The sequence below is a fragment of the Schistocerca cancellata genome, chromosome 2 (genome assembly GCF_023864275.1).
Source record: "Schistocerca cancellata isolate TAMUIC-IGC-003103 chromosome 2, iqSchCanc2.1, whole genome shotgun sequence".
Taxonomy (NCBI): Eukaryota; Metazoa; Arthropoda; class Insecta; order Orthoptera; family Acrididae; genus Schistocerca; species Schistocerca cancellata.
Genome location: NC_064627.1, coordinates 758362517 through 758390404, shown reverse-complemented (window position 1 = coordinate 758390404; position 27888 = coordinate 758362517). Strand labels below are relative to the sequence as shown.

The 27888-nt window shown below is 39.0% G+C and overlaps 1 protein-coding gene across 1 annotated transcript in view; it reads right to left on the bottom strand.

Moving 5' to 3' along the window:
* Positions 1-4993: 4993 nt before the first annotated feature.
* The window catches only part of LOC126162580 (DNA polymerase delta catalytic subunit), a 137646-nt gene continuing 114751 nt past the window's right edge, over positions 4994-27888 (bottom strand). Inside the window, exons 13-19 of the mRNA XM_049919175.1 lie at positions 23917-24178; positions 23373-23468; positions 22977-23287; positions 22352-22601; positions 12552-12681; positions 8833-9097; positions 4994-5196 (exon numbers count right to left, since the gene is read on the bottom strand). Of these exons, the coding sequence (XP_049775132.1) occupies positions 5100-5196; positions 8833-9097; positions 12552-12681; positions 22352-22601; positions 22977-23287; positions 23373-23468; positions 23917-24178 (1411 nt within the window). The 3' untranslated portion in view covers positions 4994-5099. The remainder of the gene's footprint in view (positions 5197-8832; positions 9098-12551; positions 12682-22351; positions 22602-22976; positions 23288-23372; positions 23469-23916; positions 24179-27888) is intronic.

The window sequence follows — 27888 nt, the reverse complement described above, 5'->3', positions numbered from 1 at the left end:
GGGCATGGGTCTGGTCTTATTTTGTCAGATATTTTCTACACAGCACAAATTCAATTAAATTTCACTTGCATAAATATTCACACTTTTCTTTAAAAGCAAAGAAATAACTGTATTCACGGATAATGTTATTGGGGTAACTTTACCTTCAGTGAGAATAGAACAGTAAATGGGTGCTCATAAACTGATATTACAATTTTTAGCACACAATGTGCACAAAACAACATAAATTTCAAGAGCAGTGAGAATATTAATTAATCCAGTAACTTTATGTATTTTTAGCAACTTTCAATTGGGGCGGGGGGGTCCTTAATCTGACCACTGTTGTAAAGCAAACTAACACACTTCCATGAATAATTTAAAGAATGCCAACTTTTGGAATTCTCCTGTAGAAATTTTGACTCACCTTGTATGCATATTTATAACAGATTTTACAGTAAATATGTTCACCAGGTATTGCATTTCAAACCAACCTTTAAGAATACATTAAAGCTAACCTCAAAATGGATTGTTGTCTATTAGTTATCATCATAGTTCTTTGCTTTTGAAACCAGAAGTTAAGTGAGTAAATTTAAAAGTCCACAAAACTTTAAAATAAATTAGTTCAGTCACTGGGAGGCTTTCAAAAAAACTACACTTACTTCCTCCTCAGCTTTACCAAAATCCACAGTAATTTTTGATAGTTTTTCTTTTTGATTATTATTTCTCACAATCTAGATACTCGGAAATCATAGTTCAAAAGATGATCCTGATAGGTGTTACGATAGGGGAAAAAAATCAAGGTAGGTACATAAATTTTGGTATGAGTTACCTTGTATTTGCACATACTAAATGTGCCGATCCATCACTTAACAAATCTACGATTCCTCCTCTCTGTTACGGTGATTGTGCAATATTGGTGGCGAGTATACGATGACGGATGGACTTGCAGTTGTAATTGATATGCTCTGTTATTTTCCTCATGGTGACGATCATCAGATTTTATAATACTTTCAGGCCACAGAGCATTGTACGAAATCCATTCATGCACCTGAGGCTTTGGCGTAATAAATCCAAGCACTAAAAGCCTGACTCGGCACCTGCACAATGAACCAACTGCCAACTGTGCGGTAGCTAGTCTCCACTGACTCTCATATCCACCTTTTTTACTCGCACCAACCGCAATTTGCACGCTAAATAACTTCTGTTTTAGAGGCGAACCACTCCATCTTTTACCATAAGGTGAACCAAGAGCCCTAAGTGTGGATCAGCAGTTACAAAGTAGCAAGTAAACATTTTTAAGCAAACATTGCATTTACCCATAGTAACAAATCAATACATAGTTATTTAACCAAAATCATCCATTTCTAAATACAACCAAAGCTATTAGTCATTAAAGAGAAAACATAGTAAACATATTAAAGAGCACATATTAAAGAAAATACCCTTTATGCAAAGCATAACTAATAAGAAGAAAAAAATTACATAATATCTTACTGTGGTGTTAAAACTTGAATGCCTTCATTAAGATGTTGCAAGATGAAAAGCAGCTTTTTTCTGATTAGATGGGAAAAGTGGATGCATTTAAAAGAAAGTCACAGTGTGGAAAGGGCAACTTCTGACAAAGAACACCATTCATTTCCTTAAGCACTCTGCTGTTAAAGAAAATGTGAATTCTTTGCATTCGTTTTCTAAAAGATTTCAGGACATATCTGTTTTTGAGAGCATCTGCCATTTCAGTGGAAAGTACCACTGCACATATTCTGATGGAACTGATGTATCTCTGTAATTCCTCTTAAAATACAATTCTTTTACATTAAAATTTTTCAGGAGTTCCGAAGTTTTCATCGAAGAACTTCCCCATCTCTTTACAGAGGCTGCACAAGTCATTAAAATATCTGTGTGAAAGATGTTTTTATTTATTTTTTATTATTATGAGACTAAACAAGTCCTGATTCCTTGGCAACCTGGGTGACAAAAATAGGCGAAACTATTAGGTTGGTACATAAGTTCACAGTGTTTAGTATTTTGGTTGGTATGAGTTCATTTATTGACTGTCATTCTTTATTTGTAGTTCACCATTGCTATTTGAGTTTACATATTGTCATTTAGAGATAGTGAACAGAGCTGTGAACACTAGAAAATGGAGTATCATGTCGAACAATTGGAACATTTCTGACATGTTCTTTTGTTTGAGTCCAATAGACAGGTGACAGCAGTGGAGGCACCCAGAAACATTGACACAGAGTATGCCATTCAACAGAGCAGGGCAGGAAAATGGTTTTCTCATTTTAAGTAGGACTGTTTTGACATTAGTGACTCTCCATGTTCAGGAAAAACCTTTTGAAGTTTTATGAAGATCATTTAAATGCATTAATCCACAATGATCCACATCAGTATAAGCGAAAACTGGCAAATGTAATGAACTGTGATCATTCCACCATTGTTCGACATTAGTATGGAGTGGAGAAGGTTCAAAAATCAGGTGGAGGGGTACCATATGCTTTAAGCCAAAACCACAAAAATCTGCAGGTGGCTATATGTGCATCTCTGCTTGGTCATTGGATCTCGTGGATAACAATGACCGTTCCTAACCTGTATCCTTACTGGTGACAGGAGGAAATGTTGTCTTCATGGTAATATAAGGAAAAGAAGGAATGGTTGAGCCCAAACAAAGCAGCAGGTCCTCATATAAAGCCCTATGTGCATCCATGCAAGATAATGTTATGCATCTGGAGGAACAGCAATAGTGTGCTCTATAAATTGCTTCCCCATGGTGTAACCATCACTGCTGACATTTCTTGTCAACAACTGAGATGTCTAGGAGATGCAGTCCAAAAACAATGACCAGGAAGAGTGCGTGGAGTGGTGCTACTTCGTAATAACACCCGACTACATTTTGCTAGACTGACAAAAAATGCTACACAGGTGTTGGGTTGGGAAGTCATTCCACACACACCTTATTCACCTGATCTTGCACCCTCAGATTTCCACTTTTTCTACTCCCTATCAAACAACCTACAAGGAATTTCCTTTCTGGATGAAAATGCGTTCCAGAGTCATGGAATCGAAAAACTACCCCAGCATTGGCAGAATATTATAAATAGTGAACGAGAATATATTATTGATAACTAACCTCTCTTTTATGTGTATCTGTCATGTTTATTAAAATTATGGAAAGTGCTAAAAACTTATGCACCAACCCAATATCTGTGTATGTCAGGATGCTGATCTTTTGTGCCAGATGTAAATTTTATTGTGTCTTCAGTGAACAAAAAATAATTACATAATGGTGAAAATTTGGTTTGGTTGTTGAGAAATGCAGCTACTGCAATGTCGGTAGAGTAGTTCTAGATAGTACAATTTGATTCTAATTACACATGAAATAAACATTTATTCTGACCCCAATGATGTGCTCAGACTTTTTATTTTCCACATAAAAGCTTAAATGTTATAGGGAAATGTAACATACACAGTATTGCTAGTGTAAAGCAGCCATAAACCCAGTTATTATTTTTCCAAGTCTATTCTCTGGTACAAACAGTGAGTAGCACTGTGATAGTGGCAATGTAATAGTGCTTTTCACTGTGAGATGTTTAGAGCTTTAGGTTTTTGAATTTACTAATACAATATGAAACCAAGCCGCATGCAAGTGTTCTCTATGTGACTGCATTGCCAAATATTACATGTTTGCAGTTTTCTCATCTTCTCACTTAGACAGTGTGGGAGCTGTGTAGTCATATATGAGAGAGAGAGAGAGAGAGAGAGAGAGCGTGCGAGCACTAGTGAGCTAGCTCCATATGCATGCAGAGTTCTTTGCTGTCCCCGCCCTTGAGGCAATACAGGATCTACAAGTTCTGTAAGAAGAGAGAACAATTTCACCCCAGAAAAGCTGATTGCAACATGGAAGGGATCTGTGGAGGATACCTGCAACATGCTGCACATAATTCGGGTCAGAGGGCTGGCCCTGACCACCACATTGTACAGAATTATTTGTTAATTTTTTACATTACCCCCACCCTGCCGCCAGTGTTCATAACCATCAATGTCATAACCTCTATATATGTGCACTGCCACCATTTAGCAGCATACAACACAGGGATCTGTTCATAGTGTGAAGACATACTTTTCATGGTCTAATAATGGATTACAGTTTATCGAAACAAAATATGGCTGTTGTCACTTTGCAATATTCACTGATGTGTTGTCCAGTGTACTTGTTATAGTGTGTCCTGATGAGACAAGCAGATAGTGGTACACACAAACTTCATTGTTTACAGAACTGGATGTGTGCTTCTGTTTGTGGTTGCCAGCCTAGGAACATTAGAAGCACTATCTTATCATCCAGGCTGTGTTCTTTCTCAGTGCCGCCAATGCAACTATACTTGAAGCTTTCATGTTGTATACCATTGCTGTTGGTTTTGATATGCTTTAGTGGTGCTTTGTAAACCTTTCTTCAACAATCTGGTGAAACAATTGACAGGCTAGCTCACCTTGCAGTATTTGAGCAGACTTGTATGGTGAAATAAACAGTGCAGCTTTTCAATATCTCTCTCTAATTTTATCAGAGGTCTGAAGTAGATCTGGAGTATCTTTTTCCTAAATGAATAATGTAGTTTATCTTGTTTTGATACAGTGTTAAACATCACAACTGTGTAGCGATCAACAACATTTTGAAATTCTGTGTACCAGAGAAATTAACTTGATGTGGGGAGCTGTCACATAAGAGAATGAGTCTGGACTTTTAACTCTGTATAGCAGCATGATGAATTCTTGTTAGAACTTTTGGTAAACATGTCATTACAGTAACAGCAGCTAAACAATTGTGCAACAGACATTACCCACACTGTGATACAGTTGTTTTGTTTCATTAACCATACCCTATCTGGAAGATAACACGAAGGCAGCCACCGAACTTTAAAAATCAGTTACAGCCTTTCTATACAAACTGTCAAACCAAAAAGGTAGCAATGAACGGAAGAGGGGTGGATGCAACCAATAACGAAGCTGTTAGAAATAATTCAAAATAAGTCACTTTAATAAATGTTACATATTATACAAACATATTTACAATATTCAGTCAGGGTGAGACAACATTCGTTTAGTTTATGTTGTCATCAACATCACCAAGTGGGGTTTCCAAATCTCTGAAGTGCTCGGTCTTGAGTGACAAGATCCATTTGTACTTTCTTCCTCATGTAGAATATGGGGCAGTCTCGACTGGAGGATAAATAAATAAAATATATATTAACAATGGAGTTCATAAAAATATAATCCAATTCAATGTTATGAATATGGGTAATGTATGTTAAACATATGTATTTTAAGGTTTGACACAAAACTGGGAAAGAACTGTGAAGTACAAATGGACATGAACTTAATGAAATCAGTCTTAATTATTCTTCAGTACCAACATTTTATGATATGTAACTGACAGTGAGACAGCTAACAATACACAGGCTTTAGGCACTTGTTCTATCCTTTCCATACATCAAAATTAGCTGGAACTGATTGTTTATTTGTAATCCATTGAAACCATTATGGAACAAAATATTGGGGTTAACATCACTACACCAGGATTCACGGGAACAAATGGCGTTACCTGTTAGAAAATGAATATCACAAGTCATATAGGCTTAGGAATGTTGTTTATGATTTAAATAAACACACTTTCAAAATTAAAGCTTCCTCCACCTCTTTGGTTATCAACTGGGCACTTACTGCTCCAAGAAATCCAGATCTTACTCTTTAAAATGTTGGTTGGCTCACTGTCAGTTACCTATCATAAAATGTTGGTCTGTAACAACTTTCATAACCTTAGCAGTAATTCTGGAGTGCCACACCTTGTTTGTGTTATTAGCTCCAATTTCTATCCTCTGCAATGATTCATCAGTTATTGTAGATAACTGTAGCAGGAACATCAGCAGTATTTAAAGCCAGAATTTCAAATCTGCAGACATTCCAGAATGAGATTTTCACTCTGCAGCAGAGTGTGCGCTGACATGAAACTTCCTGGCAGATTAAATCTGTGTGCCGAACAGAGACTCGCGCTCTACCAACTGAGCTACCCAAGCACAACTCACGCCCCGTCCTCACAGCTTTACTTCTGCCAGTACCTCATCTCCTACCTCTCAAACTTAACAGACTCTTGGTCCAGCACACAGTTTTAATCTGCCAGGAAGTTTCTGCAGACATTGTTTGGTAGTAAAATTTCATTGCAAAATCTACATACTTTGCAAGCCACCTTACAGGGCATGTGGAGGGTACCATATTTACTCGAATCTACGCCGCACTTTTTTTCCGGTTTTTGTAATCCAAAAAATCGCCTGCGGCTTAGAATCGAGTGCAAAGTAAGCGGAAGTTCTGAAAAATGTTGGTAGGTGCCGCCGCAACTAACTTCGGCCGTCGAATATATGTAGCGCTACACAGGTATGCTTTGCAGGCACACAGATAAATACTGGCGCCAAAACCTCTGCTTCAGTAAATAAATTACAAAAAAAAGGTGGAAGACGAGCTTTTTTCTCCACCCCGAGTTTCGACCACTACATTTTCATACATTATCCAACGAAGTAAATACAAATTCCGTATTGTTCATCATCGAATGTAGCAGCATTTCAATGTACTACGAAAATCCGACTGGCAAGACTGTTTGGGATGTTTGTTAATATGGACAACTCTATGATTCTCTTCACCATAAGAATAATACGAATATAAACATTTTGTCATGTATTCTTTTGTGTTTGCTGCTATCTCATTTAAATCCTGTCTGCCTAATAAACTACGAAACTAGAGTGAGACAACAGCAAACGTGGAAGAATACACATATCATGTCACGTTTATATTCATATTATTCTTATGCCTAATAGTGCTACAGTCAGAAATGAAGCATGGCAATTGACTAGATTTTTAAATCTAAGATGACTAATTTCTGTGCAGAATGTAATGTACTAAAGAGGCGTCTGCAAAGATTTTCAAACGGAGAAAAATTTTCACTAAACTCTCGTTCAGAACATCTATCATACGCAATCTATTATTTGGTTCTTGTTGATCATTATCAAAGAAAGCAGCTGTGTGAGTAACAACAAAATCTATTATTTGGTTCTTGTTGATCATTATCAAAGAAAGCAGCTGTGTGAGTAACAACAAAATCTATTATTTGGTTCTTGTTGATCATTATCAAAGAAAGCAGCTGTGTGAGTAACAACAAATAGCAGTCTCTAGCCATTGTTTCGCTAATAAGACTATTCCTCTTTTTTCTTTTAATTGTAAGCGGTGGTAGCGCGCACAGAAGCAAGCCATGCCGCGAGCGGCGACAAGGTCGTAAACACTCATTATCGGAATGCAACAATGCATGACACAGTACAGCAATGCATTTTCAGCTTAGAGTGACGTAAACACCTATAACAAAGAGAACAGCACTTATCAGATCAAAGAAAAATAAGCAATCAATTTAAACCAGACGAAGCACGTGAAAAAGGAAGGTTACCCGTATAAATACGGACGGAGCACCTGACGCATAGCAATGGCTACCTGGTAAAGCTTAACTGCTAAGCTTACGACTCGAACCAGACTACTGTAGCTGTATCGTCATTCATTTGACCTAAATTATGTCTCATATTACAATGGACCAACTTTGTTTTGATTTGGAGATGCGGCCTAAAACTTTTCTCTCCCCTTGAATTTCGAGTCTCAAATTTCAGGTACGGCTTAGATTCGGGAAATTTTTTTTTTCCTTGATTTCGAGTCTCATTTTTCAGGTGCGGCTTAGATTCGAGTAAATACGGTACTTGTCCACCACTGTCACTTCGCTGTTTCATCTGCAAGTGTTGTTTGGAAAAAAATGACAATTAGTATGCCAACGTCTGAGCTAAAAACTCTAATTTTACATTCTGTGTTGTATCAAGATATATGTAAACCAGTGCCCCACTGGAGTTGGATGAAGTTCTCCACACGGTTTTGTGCTTATTAAATTAACCTATGATGAGACGTGCTGTTGTTCTTTGTATTTTTTCTATTTCCTCTAGGTCTCAGACTGAGGTGCAATACACAAGTATTGGTCAAAAGAGGTTTTGTAAGCTACTACATTTGTTGGTGACCTGGTATTCTGAAGATTCTTCCAATGAATCTGTGTGGCATCTGCCTTTCCTACAGCTAGTTTTGGGCCATTGTTCCACTTTAAATCTGTATGCATACACTCAGATATTTAATGGACATGACTGACTGTAAAACTGCTTGGCAATCGTATAATCAAACAATCATGGGTATTTACATGCAATGCATTAAATTTGTTTGTGTTGAATAGCAACTGCCAATCTCAGCACCAAGTGTCAATTCTCTGCAGATCTTTCAGAATTTTGACACACTTTATAGCATTATAGCTTCTCTATAATATAATGGTGGCAATACTATGTACCTTTTTGTAACATCCTGTGTAGTGTAAACAGTTTTCATCTGATAACACTCACTTGAGGTATTCACAAAGCTACTTTTATGTTTTACTATTTTTCTTAATTATCAAAGACATCTTGTGTTCTATTGGCCCACAGCTTGTAAAATCCAATTGTAAAGCTGGTCTCCTATTCCGTGCATTCATATTTTTCAGGTTCTACAGAGGATATTTTTAGTTTTTAGAAAGGTCATAATACATGTGGCAAAATTATGTTGTGCTTTATGCTAATGTATAAAGTGGGGTAAAAAATAATCAATATGAGTATTACGTACAATCATTAGGAAAGGAAGTCAACAGGGAGATATCCTGATGCAAAGTCAATAAGGTATCAAATGATATGTGAATACGAAATGTTAATTATGAAATTAAATATCACTAAGTTTACATTATAGTTGCCTTTTACAAACCTTGTGCAAATGACTTCTTCATGCAAACTTCCTTGACATCGCTGGCATTGAGTCCACAAGCGACAAAACTGTTCCTCTAGTGATTGCAGACGAAACAGTTCTTGCTGGTATAGTTTCACTTCATCTTTCCGACAATGGCTGCATAAAGCAGATGTATCTTGCAGAACTGCCTTGCAACCAATGCAAGTTTCTTTACGGCGTGTGAAAGCTGCCAGTGCTCCAACACGAGATGTTACCAAAGCCTTTGTTCGAGTGTGATCTCCACCTGGGGGGAGTATTAATTTCCTTCTTAGCACTTGGGAGTAATTAATCCTTAATTTTTAAGGTGCATGCGTTTGTCTGAAGCAATTTCAGATAAATTTTTATTATAAATAATATAAACTAACACCTGAAATCCGTAATTCAAATAATAAAAGTCAATTTGTATGGGCAACAATTAAAAAGAGGAACTGTGAAATCAATTACGGAATGCGAGGATTTTGTTACAAAGCTAACAACCAAAACAATTAATCACAGCTTTCAGGTAGCTAATGTGTTTAATATTAATCACTTTCTTGAAGGAGCTCAGAAGTTTGGCATGCGCAATCCAAGGGATAAAGCAATAGAACACATACAAGAAGAAATGTATTATACATACATTGCTCTATGTTCTGGCAATAAATTAAGAATGAAATAAACTTCCTCAAAACCAATCATATTGCCAATATTTCAAGTAATTAACTAAAATCCTGTTCCTCACAGATAAACAATGTATTTAGTCCAATATGCAATGCATCGTATCACAGGATATGCTATTTTGTCTGACCACTTTAAAAGCAATGTAGTAAGACATATTAATAACTACTGACAAGTCTCACCACCTACCTCCTTAACGAAGGTACTCTAAAAGGCTAAGTTTGCAAGATAAAGCGTCTCCTACTTTCCAAACTTTACAGAAGCTCTCCTGAAAGAAAGGATAGTGCTAGTTCTCCAAGGTTCGCAAGAGAGTTTCTGTAAAGTTTGGAAAGTAGGAGACGAGGTACTGGCAGAAGTAAAGCTGTGAGGACAGGGCGTGAGTCACGCTTGGGTAGTTCAGTTGGTAGAGCACGTGCCCACGAAAGGCAAAGGTCCCGAGTTCGAGTCTTGGTTCGGAACACAGTTTTAATCTGCCAGTAAGTTTCATATCAGCGCACACTCCGCTGCAGAGTGAAAATCTCATTCTGGAAATATTATGAACCATTATCTGATTACTATAATTTCAACTTGACAAAAAATTTGCAAGTAGGAAGATTCCAACCAGAGACTTGTCCATCACCAGCCTTCGACGCTGCACATTCACTTGCAGGCACTTGCGTAACACACGCGAAATGTACTGCACTTAAAAGTGCTTGAAAACATTTCATTTTTAAAGGTAATTTTCTAAAGTTTTTATTTTTTAAAATTGTGTCACGCTGTGTTACGATATTGATATTTAAGCACAAACTTTCAAATCCTACAAATATAAATAAATTGAATAGGGCTAGTCCATAAGTTCCCATTGTCAGATAAAAGCTCATATTTATGCTCACAGGCATAACATATATACAACACAAGTCTGACCAGAGTGTGTAACAAATCCAACAATAATTCAAACATAAGTCATGAAATGAACTTGCTGAATGTGCCATCTACTTGGTAGTGTTAGGTACTTGCTGACCTTGCGTCATGAGCTACAACCCCAGAAAGGTGAGGGTCTAACACTGAGTGATAGTAAAAGGCAGACATCAACAGTAGTTACAAGCAGCAATTAATCTGTTGTTGTTGTTGTTATGGTCTTCAGTCCTGAGACTGGTTTGATGCAGCTCTCCATGCCACTCTATCCTGTGCAAGCTTCTTCATCTCCCAGTAGGACTGCAACCCACATCCTTCTGAATCTGCTTGGTGTATTGATCTCTTGGTGTCCCTCTAGGGTTTTTACCCTCCACGCTCCCCTCCAATACTAAATTGGTGATCCCTTGATGCCTCAGAACATGTCCTACCAACCGATCCCTTCTTCTAGTCAAGTTGTGCCACAGGCTTCTCTTCTCACCAATCCTGTTCAACACCTCCTCATTAGTTATGTGATCTACCCATCTAATCTTCAACATTCTTCTGTAGCACCACATTTCGAAAGCTTCTATTCTCTTCTTGTCCAAACTATTTATCGTCCATGTTTCACTTCCATACAAGGCTACATTGCATACAAATACTTTCAGAAACGACTTCCTGACACTTAAATCTATACTCGAAGTTAACAAGTTTCTCTTCTTCAGAAACACTTTCCTTGCCATTGCCAGTCTACATTTGATATTCTCTCTACTTCAACCATCATCAGTTATTTTGCTTCCCAAATAGCAAAACTCCTTTACTACTTTAAGTGTCTCATTTCCTAATCTAATACCCTCAACATCACCCGACTTAATTCGACTACATTCCATTATCCTCGTTTTGCTTTTATTGATGTTCATCTTATATCCTCCTTTCAAGACACCATCCATTCCGTTCAACTGCTCTTCCAAGTCCTTTGCTGTCTCTGACAGAATTACAATGTAATCAGCGAACCTCAAAGTTTTTATTTCTTCTCCATGTATTTTAATACCTACTCCGAATTTTTCTTTTGTTTCCTTCACTGCTTGCTCAATATACAGATTGAATAACATCGGGGAGAGGCTACAACCCTGTCTCACTCCCTTCCCAACCACTGCTTCCCTTTCATGCCCCTCAACTCTTATAACTGTCATCTGGTTTCTGTACAAATTGTAAATAGCCTTTCGCTCCCTATATTTTACCCCTGCCACCTTCAGAATTTGAAAAAGAGTATCGTGATGAAATTGCAATGGAATTTGAACTGATTGAACTGTAAAATTTTGCATGAGGCTAATGGGCACTTATTTTCTCATTTGAACTTCCTGGCTGATTAAAACCGTGTGCCGGACTGAGACTTGTTGAGTATAGTACTTTGCCTTTAATGGCTCTACTCACTGAGCTATTCCACTAGTAACTCATCTTCTACCTTCCAAACTTCATGTAAGTTCCCGCACATAACTTTCTGGACTAGCACTTCTGGATGGCCGCACATTGAGAAGACATGGCTTAGTCACAGCCTGGCGGATTGTCCGACACACAGTTTTAATCTTCCAGGAAGTTTCAAATCAGCACACACTCCACTGCAGACTAAAAATTTGTCCTGGTATATTCTCACTGGTTCTCTACCACATATACCCATCACTATGACTCCACCATATATCCCCCACACTGCACCAAACAAAAACCAAAGGGCTGTTACCTAAAGTTTCTCATAAATAATGAGTAGGTAAAAGTCTATCCATGAATCAAATCTGTGCATATTATGCAGAATGGCACACAACACTTTCTGCAGATAATGCTTCTAACTTTGCTTTTGAGTACTGAGGCTAGCACATACTTCATAAATATATGGCTCCTTAAACTAAGAATCACTACACTCATTCACTCCACTGTAAAATTATAGGAAGAAACTTAATGTGTATTTGGCATAAAGTTTATATGAATTACCATTGTGGATACACCCAAATTTAGATTTGTTAATTACAAAATTAATTCTATTTAAAACAGTTATTTTGAAGAAACCATTCAGTTATTCTGCAATACATACCAGCTGAATGGCTGTAATTACAAGTGACCAGGTTTCCTGTGAAGCCAATTTATTTTGCTACATAACTCAACTGAAAGACTTTACTCACGCAATAATACAGATTCAGCTTTATCTCCCAGTATCGGAGCAAATATTCTCAGTAGTGGCTTTGACAACTGGTTTTCCAAATAATAACTTGAATCTATAGGTATATTGTTCTCCAGCACATAGATTGGGTCCTGGAGCAAAAAGGACATCATTTTAAAAAATTAACTGTTCTGTGTAAAAAATGCACATTGATAATTTAAAATTTTTATCATCAAAAACGTCAGAGAAACAAAAGAAGAGTACTACTTCAAAAATGTATAAGATTACATTGCATGATAATATTCCTGAAGTATTACAGTCTCAACATACTTTAAGATTAGCTGAATTTATGAGCACACCATTGAGACAAAAAAGTTTCATTCAAATTACATTAAAGGAATAAACTATTTTATTAGGACACAAAAACATTGAGGACACAACACACCATTTGTCAGTCGTACCCCTCTTCCAAAAAAATCTCCTGCCTGTTGATTCCTTGAACTCTTCAATTTGTCTACATTGTACTACGATAGAGCGTGCAATCTAACGAGTACAATATGGGCTAAGCAGTATTTATAAGAAAAGCCTCCTACCAAAATAAAACAACAGCCCCCCCCCCCCCCGCTCTCTCTCTCTCTGTGTGTGTGTGTGTGTGTGTGTGTGTGTGTGTGTGTGTGTGTGTGTGTCTCGTTAGAAAGAGAGAACTCTGATGGGTACTTCGTCCAGGAGCTAAATGATTTTAAGTTTTTCTTAAGTTCTTGTCCACTGATCACCACACCTTCTTTTGGTGATAGCGATCTTCTGCCTTACACACATTTTCTCAAATTTTATAAATTTTACAACATCATGTTGTTGCAGCATTTAGCTACTGGCAAATGGAGTCAAGAACCAAGACCTTAGCACCCAGAGATAATGGCCATGTGTGTATGAGTTATTGTTGTTTGAATTTGTGAGAGTTCTACTTCTTAAGGGCTTTGTCTGAATGCTAAAATGTTTTTAACACTCTTTTTCATTGTGCCCAACTGCAACTCAACACCTTCTCTATATGTTGAAATCTATCATTTCCATATTATTGTTGATTCTTAAAATATCAACCTGTATCATTTCCATTTATACCATTGGATTTAGTAGTTTGCATAGTACCCTAACAATCTAACATTACATTAATTGGCATTTTCCTTTTGTGTGACAGCTCGTGCTGAGGAGACCCTAATTTGGGAGATGTTCTATATTAGATCTAGAATATTTTAATCACGGGGAAACTATTATGACATTTTTAGCAGAGAAATGCCTTTTAGAGAAAGATAGTGTGGAGGTTTCCACACTGAAGTACTGCATCTGCTGAAGGTTGTACCAACCATGCCAACAGGTAACATCACAGTTGCTGTACCTCTCTCTTATTATCAACTGACTACTAGAGGAACTGCAGCTTTCCTCCAGGATGAAACATATCTGTGTACCATCCCCAACAATGAGGGCTTGGCGCTTCCACTATGGTAGTCATGTTGATGATCTGTTCTCATTTACCTCACAGACCATGCAGTCATCCATATTTATTAATATTTCTAGCTCTCTAATCTTATTTCAGCTTTAATGTTTACTTTACTAAGTTCTATTCTGCCCTATAGTATGTAGAGCTTTTCCTCTTCTCTTTGGCAGTTGCACTTAATTTTATACTTTTACTTTCTTCTTACCCATAATGACAGAGATTAGTTCTAAAATCTTACAGTTCCATGTCATCTCCTACTGTTATAGCTAATCTGTCACAAATTAGGTACGTATAGTTATTTTATCTATAATACTGCCCATACCTTATATATCAGACAATTTGGAGGGAAGGCAACAATGTTAAAGTCTTCAGTCCATGACCAAAACAATGATCAATGTAAGAGGTATAATCTTGCAATACTGTAAAAAGGATGAACATTACCAATAATTCTCTTTTCTCAACTAACAGTGAAAGTGTGAATATAAAACTAGGACCAAAACAGCAGCACAGGGAGATGTCAAGTAATTAGACACACTTATATTCAACAGCCTGTCACAGAACATTATGGCCCAATTTTATAAACACTGCTGACTGGAGGTAAATTTTGACATTAGTTCAGAAACTGAACTTGTGTTCAGGATTCAATTCTTTTGCATAATACTAAACTTGGATCCACCAAACAAGGTACACAGTTAATGCAAGTTAGCACAAAATTTGGCATGATAATCGCACTTCGTTTGCAAATATTAATTGTACATCATAGATGCAATACTATTATGAAAAGGATAGACTGCTGCTCACCGTAAAGATGACACACTGAGTTGCAGACAGGCACAACAAAAAGACTATTACACATTGAGCTTTCGGCCAATGCCTTCTTCAGAAAGTAAAACACACATACATTCACACAAGTAAGCATATCTCACGGACACATGACTGCTATCTCTGGCTGCTGTGGCCAGAATTCAACACTGTCTGGCCAATGGAGGCAGGAATCCAGAGTGGGGTGTGGAAGGGGGACAGATAGCAGGGTGCGGATGGGGAGAGAGAAGTCAGAGCAGGCTGGTGGAGCGTGCAGGTACTAGATGGTGGCAGGACAAGGCTGCCAGGTGCAGCATCGGGAAGCTGTGGGGTTGGGAGGGGGAGTGGGAAAGGAAATGAGCAGAGGGAGAGCAAATACAGGTGGTTGCATTGACAGAGAGCAGTGCACAATTAGAGTATATAGATGTGAATTGGGAGGAAAAGAAAGGGCAGAGGGGGTGGAAACTGTTGGGTGGAGGCTGCGGGGACAGTAGGTTACTGTAGGTTGAGGCTGGGATGAGTTTGGGAGTGGAGAATGTGTTGTAAGGATAACTCCATCTACACAGTTGAGCTGGTGGTGGAGGGGAAGATCCAGATGGCCAGGGTTGTGAAGCAGCCATTGAAATCCAGCATGTTATCTTCAACTGCATGTTGTGCCACTAGATGGTCTACTCTGCTTTTGGTCACAGTTTGACGGTGGCCGTTCATCCTGGTGGCCAGCTGGTTGGTAGTCATACCAAAATATAAAAAGCTGTGCAATGGCTGCAACAGAGCTGGTATATGACATGACTGCTTTCACATGTGGCCCAGCCTCTCTGAAGCGGTAGGATAAGCCTGGCCTCTGGTGGGGTGGGATGAGCCTGTGGTAGGACTGGAATAGTAAGTGCTGGGTTGGCGGATTGAGCAAGTCTTGCACCTCAGTTTTCCACAGGGATACGACCCCTGTAGCAAGGGGATGGGATTGGGAGTGATATAGGGGTACTAAAGGATGATGTGGAGGTTGAGTGGGTGATGGAACACCACTTTAGAAGGCGTTAGAAAGATCTTTGGTAAGTTGTCCCTCATTTTAGGGCATGATGATAGATAATCAACAGCCTGACAAAGGATGTGATGTAGCTGTTGCATTCTGAGGTGGTATTGGGTCTTGGTCAAGACATTCTATCCTCAATCCATCACAACCTCAACACCTTCTCTCCCAGCTGCTTCACCTGGTCCTCCTCAACACAGTGTGCCACCTTCCTGGATACTGACTTCCTCCAATCTGATGGCCCCATCCAGACTTTTGCCTGCATTAAATCCACCATCCACCAACAGTATCTGCTTTATGACAGCTGCCATCCCTTCCGCACCAAAAAATTCCTCCCATACAACTGACCCAAGGATGGTGTATACCAGGTGATCAGAAAGTCAGTATAAATTTGAAAACTGAATAAATCACGTACAAATTGACACACATGCTTGGAATGACATGGGGTTTTATTAGAACCAAAAAAATACTTAAGTTCAAAAAATGTCCGACATATGGTGCTTCATCTGATCAGAATAGCAATAATTAGCATAACAAAGTAAGACAAAGCAAAGATGATGTTCTTTACAGGAAATGCTCAATGTATCCACCATCATTCCTTAACAATAGCTGTAGTCGAGAAATAATGTTGTGAACAGCACTGTAAAGCATGTTCGGTGTTATGGTGAGGCATTGGCGTCGGATGTTGTCTTTCAGCATCCCTAGAGATGTCGGTCGATCACGATACACTTGCAACCTCAGGTAACCCCAAAGCCAATAATCGCATGGACTGAGGTCTGGAGACCTGGGAGGCCAAGCATGACGAAAGTAGCAGCTAAGCACACGATCACCACCAAATGATGGGAGCAAGAGATCTTTCACGCATCTAGCAATATGGGGTGTGGCGCCATCCGGCATAAATATTGCACGTTCCAGCAGGTGTTTATCAGCCAGGCTGGGGATGATGTGATTCTGTAAAATATCGGCATACCTCTCACCCCGTCACGGTAGCAGTTTTGCTGTCCAGCGCCATCTGTCGGAAATTTTGTGAACTTTTTTTTTCCCCCCCCTCTAATAAAACCCCATGTCATTCCAAGCATGTGTGTCAATTTTTACCTCTATCTACATTATTCCGTTGTTTATTAAGTTTTCAAATTTATACTGACTTTTTGATCACCCGGTATGTATTGACCAGAAGTCCCTTGCCCAGTATGCTGAAGGTCTCACAAAGGCCTTGACAGATAGGCAGTATCCCCCAGACTAAGACTGCTAACAGATTTCCTGTACCCTATCCCCACACACCCCCAATCCTCCCACCACCCCAAAGAACTAACTACAAAGTAGAAACCCCTTTGTCACCCAATACCACCCAGGACTGGAACAACTGAACACATCCTTCGTCAGGGATTTGATTATCTATCACCGTCTCTGGAAATTGGGGTCATCCCCCCTAGATCCTTCCCACACCTCCTAAAGTTGTGTTCCGTCGCCCACCCAACATCTGCAACACCTAATCCATCACTCCCAATCCAAACCCCTTGCCACATGATCATATTCCTATGGAAGACCCAGGTGCAAGACCTGGCCAATCCACCAACCACCACTTTCTATTCCAGTCCTGCCACAGGCTTATCCTATTCCAACTGCACAGATGGGAGTTATCCTTACATGTTCCCCACTCTTGAAATCGTTGCAGCATCAACCTAGTGTCCCCACACCCTTCACCAACAATTTCTGCACCCCTTTTCACTCTCACTCCCCCCCCCCCCCTCCCCCAATTCACATGCCCTCACTCACACTAAGTGCCACTTCCTGTCAACACACTCACCAGTCTTTTCCCTTTCTCTGCTCCTCTCCTCTTCCACCTGCGCAACACTGGATGAAGTATTGATTACACCGATAAGGGCCAGTGTAGTGCAAATCATTCCATACAGTTTGGTTGGCAGGAACAAAAACTGGCTTATGCATCTGAAAATGTGTACAATTATCACAGAGGATATGTTTAGGAATGGAATGGCTGGAAAGGAGGAATTCAAACACTATCTGATTCTAGAAAAAGGATAATAATCTGCCACATTGGGAATGAAGATGAGTTCATGCAAAATGCTGGCTTATGTTTTACTAGAAAAAAGGAGGTGCAGATTATCATTATAAAATGAATGCCAGGCACTGCAAAGAGTGGTTTAGAAGCGATCTTGAAAAATTATCAAACAGATCTGTGATTCTTTGAGATCAGGCTCCACATCACATGATGATAAATCCAGTACCCATGAAATCAATCTACGAAATGGAGAAAGGATTCTATTAATGAATGGATGAAGAGCAATAATGTAGAGCTTCCATCCAATGCCCTATCATATTAGGAATTTACTAGAGCTGGCCTACTGCAACACATGCGACCACACTTCACGGGGTAGGAATACCTTTTGAAAAGTATACTGTGATCAGTGAACAAGGAAATTTTGCTCCTGTGGTTGCCTGTACTGCACTGAGAATTGAACACCATTGAACTTATTTGGGCATTTGTCAAGAACAAAAGGTAACAAAGTAGAACAAGAATTTTGAAGTAAATGATACTGTACAGTTGTGTCTCTCCGCTCTGAAAGTGTTCTCCAAAATGTCTAGAGGAATTCAGTTACTCATGTACACAAACTTGAAACCAGTTATGCACAAAGAACCTACTGTCTTGACACAGCAACAGAACTGTCGCTGAGCCAAGTAGACGACTGCAACATCAGCAGCGAGACCTCAGCCAGCAGCAAAAGCAATTAAGATAGGTTTTACTTCAGACATCATTCTTTACTGCAAAATTTATTGATATAATCAACTTTTCCATTTAACAAAAACTGAACACGCCAATGGTATACTGGAATGCAACTATGAAGTTACAATTCTTCGCTGATGAACAGGCGCTTATGGCACATTACAACAGTGGCAGCGCACTGATGTGACAACTACACTCCACCACAGCCTCGCATATACTACATCTTCTGAAACAATTGCTTAACAAACTCTTTACTGACAAACATGAGAAGTATTTATTAGTGAAGACATACGATGTAACAAACAAAAGTTCAAGCTTAACACCAGTGCCTTCTCTGTTGCAATAGCTATGATTGTAAGTTCAACGGCAGTGTCTTGCGTTTGATATTACAGCAATGAAATGAGTTATCAGAGAACAATGAAAATGCACGAATGACTACGACAAGGTTGTACCTTTAAACTGTGCTAAGGAAATTTTTTTCTCATAGTTGCAGTCTGGTTTTTGTGTGTCCTTAAAACTGACACTCGCTAGAAAAATCACAGTTTCTCTTAAATATTATTACAGCATATTCCCACTCCTCTGAAGACTATCTCCACAGTAATTTTATTGGACTATACTGCATTTAAATTGAATGTACATCTTTTACTTCTTTCAATATCCTAGTCACCACTATCAGTGCAAGCCATGGAATAGGACTGACCAGTAAATACTAACCCCTGAGTCTTTAAAGAATCAAATTCCCATGTGTAAAACAGCTCACACATTTGACTGCTTCACAAATAAGTTAACTATGAAAAGTTTTGAAATATGTTTAAAGTCTGTTTGGAAGTTTTCTCGAATATTGGATTAATATATCCTGAGTAAAATGCATGCTGTGTATGAAATACTGAAAAATCAAATTTCTGTTGCCCCTGGACGACAGTATATAGGTAACCTGCAGCTGAGACTGTGCCCCAAGTTAGCAGTTTCGTAATAGGGGTGTAACATGGACAGCCAGAATTTTATTGAACAACATATATTAATTTTATAGGAAAGGTCTCGCGGAATGTAAATATATTTCTAGATTGACTGAGACCACTCACCAAAAGTGGAAGTGTTGAGTTGTTGGCAGGCTCACACAGAAAAGAAGAATAAATTGATAGGTTTTTAAGGGATCCTTTTTCAAGCTTCTTTTTCAAAATAATAATAATAATAATAATAATAAAAAAGAAACCACCACACACACAAACACACACATGTTGCACACTGCTTTACCAACAACATGTAGCCGTAAATGGGTGTGGGTACACTCTCACTTGAAAAGTATTACTCTGAAAGCAAGCAAGTTTCCTTCCTTTTTTGCGGGTGCGCCTGTCAATGACTCCACGCTTTTGCTTTCCCGTGAGTGGTCTTCTTTAATCCAAAAGTGTGTGTGTGTGTGTGTGTGTGTGTGTGTGTGTGTGTGTGTAACATTCCACGTGGGAAAAATATATATAAAAAACAAAGATGCTGTAACTTACCAAACAAAAGAGTTGGTATGTTGATAGAGACAATAAAAAACCCACAAACACACACATAAATTTCAAGCTTTCGCAACCTAAGGTTACTTCATGAGGGAAGGAGAGGGAAAGATGAAAGGATGTGTGTTTTAAGTGCGAGGGTAAGGAGTCATTCCAATCTCGGGAGCGGAAAGACTTACCTTAAGGGGAGAAAGGACAGGTACACACACACACACACACACACACACACACACACACACACACACACATATCCATTCGCACATATACAGACACAGGCAGACATACGTAAATTACTGGCATTTACATATGTCTGCCTGTGTCTGTATATGTGTGGATGGATATGTGTGTGCGTGCGAGTGTATACCTGCCCCCCCCCCCCCCCCCCCCCCCCACCGCCCCAAAGGTAAGTCTTTCCGCTCCCGGGATTGGAATGACTCCTTACCCTCTCACTTAAAACCCACATCCTTTCATCTTTCCCTCACCTTCCCTCTTTCCTGATGAAGCAACCTCGGGTTGCAAAAGCTTGAAATTTGTGTGTGTTTTTTATTGTCTCTATTAGCATACCAACACTTTTGTTTGGTAATTTACTGCATCTTTGTTTTATATATATATACAGGGTGTTACAAAAAGGTACGGCCAAACTTTCAGGAAACATTCCTCACACACAAAGAAAGAAAATATGTTATGTGGACATTGTCCGGAAACGCTTACTTTCCATGTTAGAGCTCATTTTATTACTTCTCTTCAAATCACATTAATCAGGGAATGGAAACATACAGCAACAGAACATACCAGTGTAACTTCAAACACTCTGTTACAGGAAATATTCAAAATGTCCTCCGTTAGCGAGGATACATGCATCAACCCTCCATCGCATGGAATCCCTGATGCGTTGATGCAGCCCTGGAGAATGGTGTATTGTATCACAGCCGTCCACAATACGAGCATGAAGAGTCTCTACATTTGATACCGGGGTTGCGTAGACAAGAGCTTTCAAATGCCCCCATAAATTAAAGTCAAGAGGGTTGAGGTCAGGAGAGCGTGGAGGCCATGGAAATGGTCCGCCTCTACCAATCCATCGGTCACTGGATCTGTTGTTGAGAAGCATACGAACACTTCGACTGAAATGGGCAGGAGCTCCATCGTGCATGAACCACATGTTGTGTCGTACTTGTAAAGGCACATGTTCTAGCAGCACAGGTAGAGTATCCCATATGAAATCATGATAACGTGCTCCATTGAGCATAGGTGGAAGAACATGGGGCCGAATCAACACATCACCAACAATGCCCGCCCAAATGTTCACAGAAAATCTGTGTTGATGACGTGATTGCACAATTGCGTGCGGATTCTCATCAGCCCACACATGTCGATTGTGAAAATTTACAATTTGATCACGCTGGAATGAAACCTCATCCGTAAAGAGAACATTTGCACTGAAATGAGGATTGACACATTGTTGGATGAACCATTCGCAAAAGTGTACCCGTGGAGGCCAGTCAGCTGCTGATAGTGCCTGCACACACTGTACATGGTACAGAAACAACTGGTTCTCCCGTAGCACTCTCCATACAGTGACTTGGTCAACATTACCTCGTACAGCAGCAACTTCTCTGACGCTGACATTAGGGCTATCGTCAACTGCACGAAGAATTGCCTCGTCCATTGCAGGTTTCCTCATTGTTCTAGGTCTTCCGCAGTTGTGAGTCATAGGCTGGAATGTTCCGTGCTCCCTAAGACGCCAATCAATTGCTTCGAACGTCTTCCTGTCGGGACACCTTCGTTCTGGAAATCTGTCTCGATACAAACATACCGCGCCACGGCTATTGCCCCGTGCTAATCCATACATCAAATGGGCATCTGCCAACTCCACATTTGTAAACATTGCACTGACTGCAAAACCACGTTCGTGATGAACACTAACCTGTTGATGCTACGTACCGATGTGCTTGATGCTAGTACTGTAGAGCAATGAGTCGCACGTCAACACAAGCACCGAAGTCAACATTACCTTCCTTCAATTGGGCCAACTAGCGGTGAATCGAGGAAGTACAGTACATACTGACGAAACTAAAATAAACTCTAACATGGAAATAAAGCGTTTCCGGACACATGTCCACATAACATCGTTTCTTTATTTGTGTGTGAGAAATGTTTCCTGAAAGTGTGGACGTACCTTTTTGTAACACATATAAAACTTAATAATGTATTTTGGAAAAGGGTGTGTGTGCGTGTGTGCCAAGTGAGCAAGGTGTTATCTCACCTCGGCCTTCATGTATGCTGGTGTATTTTTTGCAGCGGTTGTTAATACATAAGGCACTCTGTCACCAAGTTTTGGAGCAGTTCCTGGATCACGTTTCTTCATTTTTGCAGCTAATTCCACATGAGCCTGTTTGGCTGCATAATCAGATTTGGTTAACTCTTTTGTTATAACCAACTGTGATATGTCTATCCTGTTACATAACAAATCTGAAATAATTTGCTTTGCATATTCAACCGCACCATCTGGATCTCTGAAACATAATGTAAAACATACAAAAGCTAGCTATTTAGAAAAGAAACATTCAGACAGACACCAGTACTGTTGTGGATGCAAAATAAATATCAGCGTCTAGGGTTTTCATTAACTTTGGCACAGTACTGTTATTTTTCAATAGCATTTTCAAATGCCATATGAGATCTTATATTGCTTTGCAATTATTATTCTTTTTACTTACTTTCAATTGTTCATCAATATTACTATGCACAAAAGACGTTAAATAGTGCTGAAAATTATAATGTATTTATTGCTGTTAAGAACTTTTTTTTCTGTTAATAAGTCATCCTAGGATATTAGCTATTACTATAACTGCACAAGCTAAATAGCTTAAACCTGAAAAGTACTGTACCTCTCAATAAGTAGCTTCTGCAGACAAGTGTTCATCATGTTAGCAACAAGAGGGCAGTTGTCTCTGCGGACTGTTTCAATTCCTTTGCAGTCCATTTTGTCATATTTATCAGGTTGTGTGAAGTACAGCCCAGCATAGCGTTTTTTGTTAATCAGTAAGTATGGAAAATAAACTTTCTCAAATTCCAGTTTTATGGGCTTAACAAACTTTGAGCTAACATATTCAGCAGCCTCCCTTCCTAATGCCATAGCAGCTTCAAGACTCTTCACTCCAAATTTTACCATAACAGAGTCAGTATCTCCGTAAATTACCTAGAAAAGCAAGCCTCATTTATTCTCAAAGAGATGCAGTAAGATCAAAGAACAAGTCATGAAAAATATAAACTGAAATACATACTTCGGAATCATGTTCATACCCATTAGCAATATTATAATGCTGTTCAACTTCCTGCTTGGTTTGTTCAATCATTGTACGCCCATATGAAGTAACACTCTGTAACAATCAAATCAATTTTTGTTAGGAATAGCTTAATTTGAAATACAGCACGAATATCTAAAAGAATCATACATATTCTCGCATGCTCTGTTCTCAGGAAATTATTATTTCTGTTTTATACCCATGATCAGAAAATCAAGAAATGCAGAGACAACACAAGTGCAGGCAAACATAAAATAATATTACACATGATTTAGTAATTATAGAACTTTCTGAAAAAATGATACCTGGTAATGAGAAAATATGCTTCTAAATCTCAGATAAAAATCTAAATCTTAGATAACAAGAATGTACAAAGTGCACAGTAGTGTATTTGTATAAGCGACACCTAAAACACTCATGGGTGCAATGAAAAAGACAAAAATAACTTTCACCAAAACACACACACACACACACATATATATTAAAAGATAAATGTGAAACTAGAGTTTTCAGATTCACATACCCCAGATATTTCAAGACATGGAAGTTTCCCCACTTGGGCCCCGGTGAATCCATACACAGAATTTGCACTTATCTTAAGTGCCAGCTGTCTGCCATCCAGCACCTTCTTTTTAAAAGGGTCAGTTTCGCGTTTTAACTCCTCCTTTGCTCGTTTGCGGGCACTTAATAAGTTTTCCAAAATTTCAGGTAGGAGGCCCTTGCATACTGATTGTCTCACAAAATAATTTCCTGCTGGAGTCTTCGTGTATTGATCTGGTGACAATCTGTTACAAGATACATAATAAATGTGAACTTCATATAAATATTACAGTGCAAGCATAAACACTATTACTTCAGCAAAGAACAACACACAACCATTTTATTTCACTTTAAGAAACTCACTGGAAAATTTTGTACTTGAGCTTTGGTCTCTTTAATAATGTTATCTAACTATTTTGTTAGGTTGTTGTTGTGGTCTGCAGTCCTGAGACTGGTCTGATGCAGCTCTCCATGCTACTCTATCCTGTGCAAGCTTCTTCATCTCCCAGTACTTACTGCAATCATTAGTTAGGTGATCTACCCATCTAATCTTCAGCATTCTTCTGTAGCACCACATTTCGAAAGCTTCTATTTTCTTCTTGTCCAGACTATTTATCGTCCATGTTTCACTTCCATACATGGCTACACTCCATACAAATACTTTCAGAAACGACTTCCTGACACTTAAATCTGTACTCGATGTTAACAAATTTCTCTTCTTCAGAAACACTTTTCTTGTCATTGCCAGTCTATGTTTTATATACTCTCTACTTCGACCATCATCAGTTATTTTGCTCCCCAAATAGCAAAACTCCTTTACTACCTTAAGTGTCTCATTTCCTAATCTAATTCCCTCAGCATCACCCGACTTAATTAGACTACATTCCATTATCCTCGTTTTGCTTTTGTTGGCGTTAATCTTATATCCTCCTTTCAAGACACTGTCCATTCCGTTCAACTGCTCTTCCAAGTCCTTTGCTGTCTCTGACAGAATTACAACGTCATCGGCGAACCTCAAAGTTTTTATTTCTTCTCCATGGATTTTAATTCCACCTCCGAATTTTTCTATTGTTTCCTTTACTGCTTGCTCAATATACAGATAGAATAATATCAGGGAGAGGCTAAAACCCTGTCTCACTCCCTTCCCAACCACTGCTTCCCTTTCGTGCCCCTCAACTCTTATAACTGCCATCTGGTTTCTGTACAAATTGTAAATAGCCTTTCGCTCCCTGTATTTTACCCCTGCCACCTTTAGAATTTGAATGAGAGTATTCCAGTCAACATTGTCAAAAGCTTTCTCTAAGTCTAAAAATGCTAGAAATGTAGGTTTGCCTTTCCTTAACCTATCTTCTAAGATAAGTCGTAAGGTCAGTATTGCCTCATATGTTCCAACATTTCCATGGAATCCCAACTGATCTTCCCCGAGGTCAGCTTCTACCAGTTTTTCCATTCGTCTGTAAAGAATTCGCATTAGTATTTTGCAGCTGTGACTTATTAAACTGATAGTTCAGTAATCTTCACACCTGTCAACACCTGCTTTCTTTGGGATTGGAATTATTATATTCTTCTTGAAGTCTGAGGCTATTTTCCTATCTTATACATCTTGCTCACCAGGTGGTAGAATTTTGTCAGGACTGGCTCACCCAAGGCCGTCAGTAGTTCTAATGGAATATTGTCTACTCCCGGGGTCTTGTTTCGACTCAGGTCTTTCAGTGCTCTGTCAAACTGTTCACGCAGTATGATATCTCCCATTTCATCTTCATTTACATCCTCTTCCATTTCCATAATATTGTCCTCAAGTACATCACCCTTGTATAGACCCTCTATATACTCCTTCCACCTTTCTGCTTTCCCTTCTTTGCTTAGAACTGGGTTTCCATCTGAGCTCTTGATGTTCATACAATTGGTTCTCTTCTCTCCAAAGGTCTCTCTAATTTTCCTGTAGGCAGTATCTATCTTACCCCTAGTGAGATAAGCCTCTACATCCTTACATTTGTCCCCTAGCCATCCCTGCTTAGCGATTTTGCACTTCCTGTCGATCTCATTTTTGAGACGTTTGTATTCCTTTTTGCCTGTTTCATTTACTGCATTTTTATACTTTCTCATTTCATCAATTAAATTCAATATTTCTTCTGTTACCCAAGGATTTTTACCAGCCCTCGTCTTTTTACCTACTTGATCCTCTGCTGCCTTCACTACTTCATCCATCAAAGCTACCCATTCTTCTTCTACTGTATTTCTTTTCCCCACTCCTGTCAATTGTTGCCTTATGCTCTCCCTGAAACTCTGTACAACCTCTGGTTTAGTCAGTTTATCCAGGTCCCATCTCCGTAAATTCCCACCTTTTTGCAGTTTCTTCAGTTTTAATCTATAGTTCATAACCAATAGATTGTGGTCAGAGTCCACATCTGCCCCTGGAAATGTCTTACAATTTAAAACCTGGTTCCTAAATCTCTCTCTTACCATTATATAATCTATCTGATACCTTCTAGTATCTCCAGGATTCTTCCATGTATATAACCTTCTTTCATGATTCTTGAACCAAGTGTTAGCTATGATTAAGTTATGCTCTGTGCAAAATTCTGCCAGACGGCTTCCTCTTTCATTTCTTACCCCCAATCCATATTCACCTACTATGTTTCCTTCTCTCCCTTTTCCTACTCTCAAATTCCAGTCACCCATGGCTTAAATTTTCGTCTCCCTTCACTACCTGAATAATTTATTTTATCTCATCATACATTTCATCAATTTCTTCATCATCTGCAGAGCTAGTTGGCATATAAACTCTTACTACTGTAGTAGGCATGGGCTTCGTGTCTATCTTGGCCACAATAATGCGTTCACTATGCTGTTTGTAGTAGCTTACCCGCACTCCTATTTTTTTTTTTTTTTATTCATTATTAAACCTACTCCTGCATTACCCCTATTTGATTTTGTATTTATAACCCTGTATTCACCTGACCAAAAGTCTTGTTCCTCCTGCCACCGAACTTCACTAATTCCCACTATATGTAACTTTAACCTATCCATTTCCTGTTTTAAATTTTCTAACCTACTTGCCTGATTAAGGGATCTGACATTTCACACTCCGATCCATGGAATGCCAGTTTTCTTTCTCCTGATAACGACGTCCTGCTGAGTAGTCCCCGCCCGGAGGTCCGAATGGGGGACTATTTTACCTCAGGAATATTTTACCCAAGAAGATGCCATCATCATTTAACCATACAGTAAAGCTGCATGCCCTCGGCAAAAATTAGATTGTAGTTTCCCCTTGCTTTCAGCCGTTCGCAGTACCAGCACAGCAAGGCCGTTTTGGTTAGTGTTACAAGGCCAGATCAGTCAATCATCCAGACTGTAGCCCCTGCAACTACTAAAAAGGCTGCTGCCCCTCTTCAGGAACCACACATTTGTCTGGCCTCTCAACAGATACCCCTCCGTTGTGATTGCACCTATGGTACGGCCATCTGTATTGCTGCAGCATGCAAGCCTCCCCACCAACGGCAAGGTCCATGGTTCATATATGAATTGATATACTATGGAATCTGCTTTGTGTACATTGAATGATTCATCTCAGGAATGGTGATACTGAACAAAGACATAAATCTCTCTGTAACTGACTGAAAAGCTATTTCCCATTTTGCATGGGACATCTGTGCATGTGCCAAAATTTGACAATTCACAATTTACTTTTGCGGCACTGTCTGTTGAAATAGTCAGTTAATGAGTATTTTCCCACTATAATGAAGTACTGATGAGTTGGTGGCACAGTCTCTCAGAAGAGACTTTGTTGATTATACTTTCATTTGAGAATCATTCAGCAGAGTTGGGGGGGGGGGGGGGGGGATGCATTAAAACTATCACTTTTCTTCAATAATTTAGAATTGACTTGTTTTTTGCAAAAACAGAAATAAATATAATGTTTGATAAGTATAAAGTAAACTACAGATAAATTTTT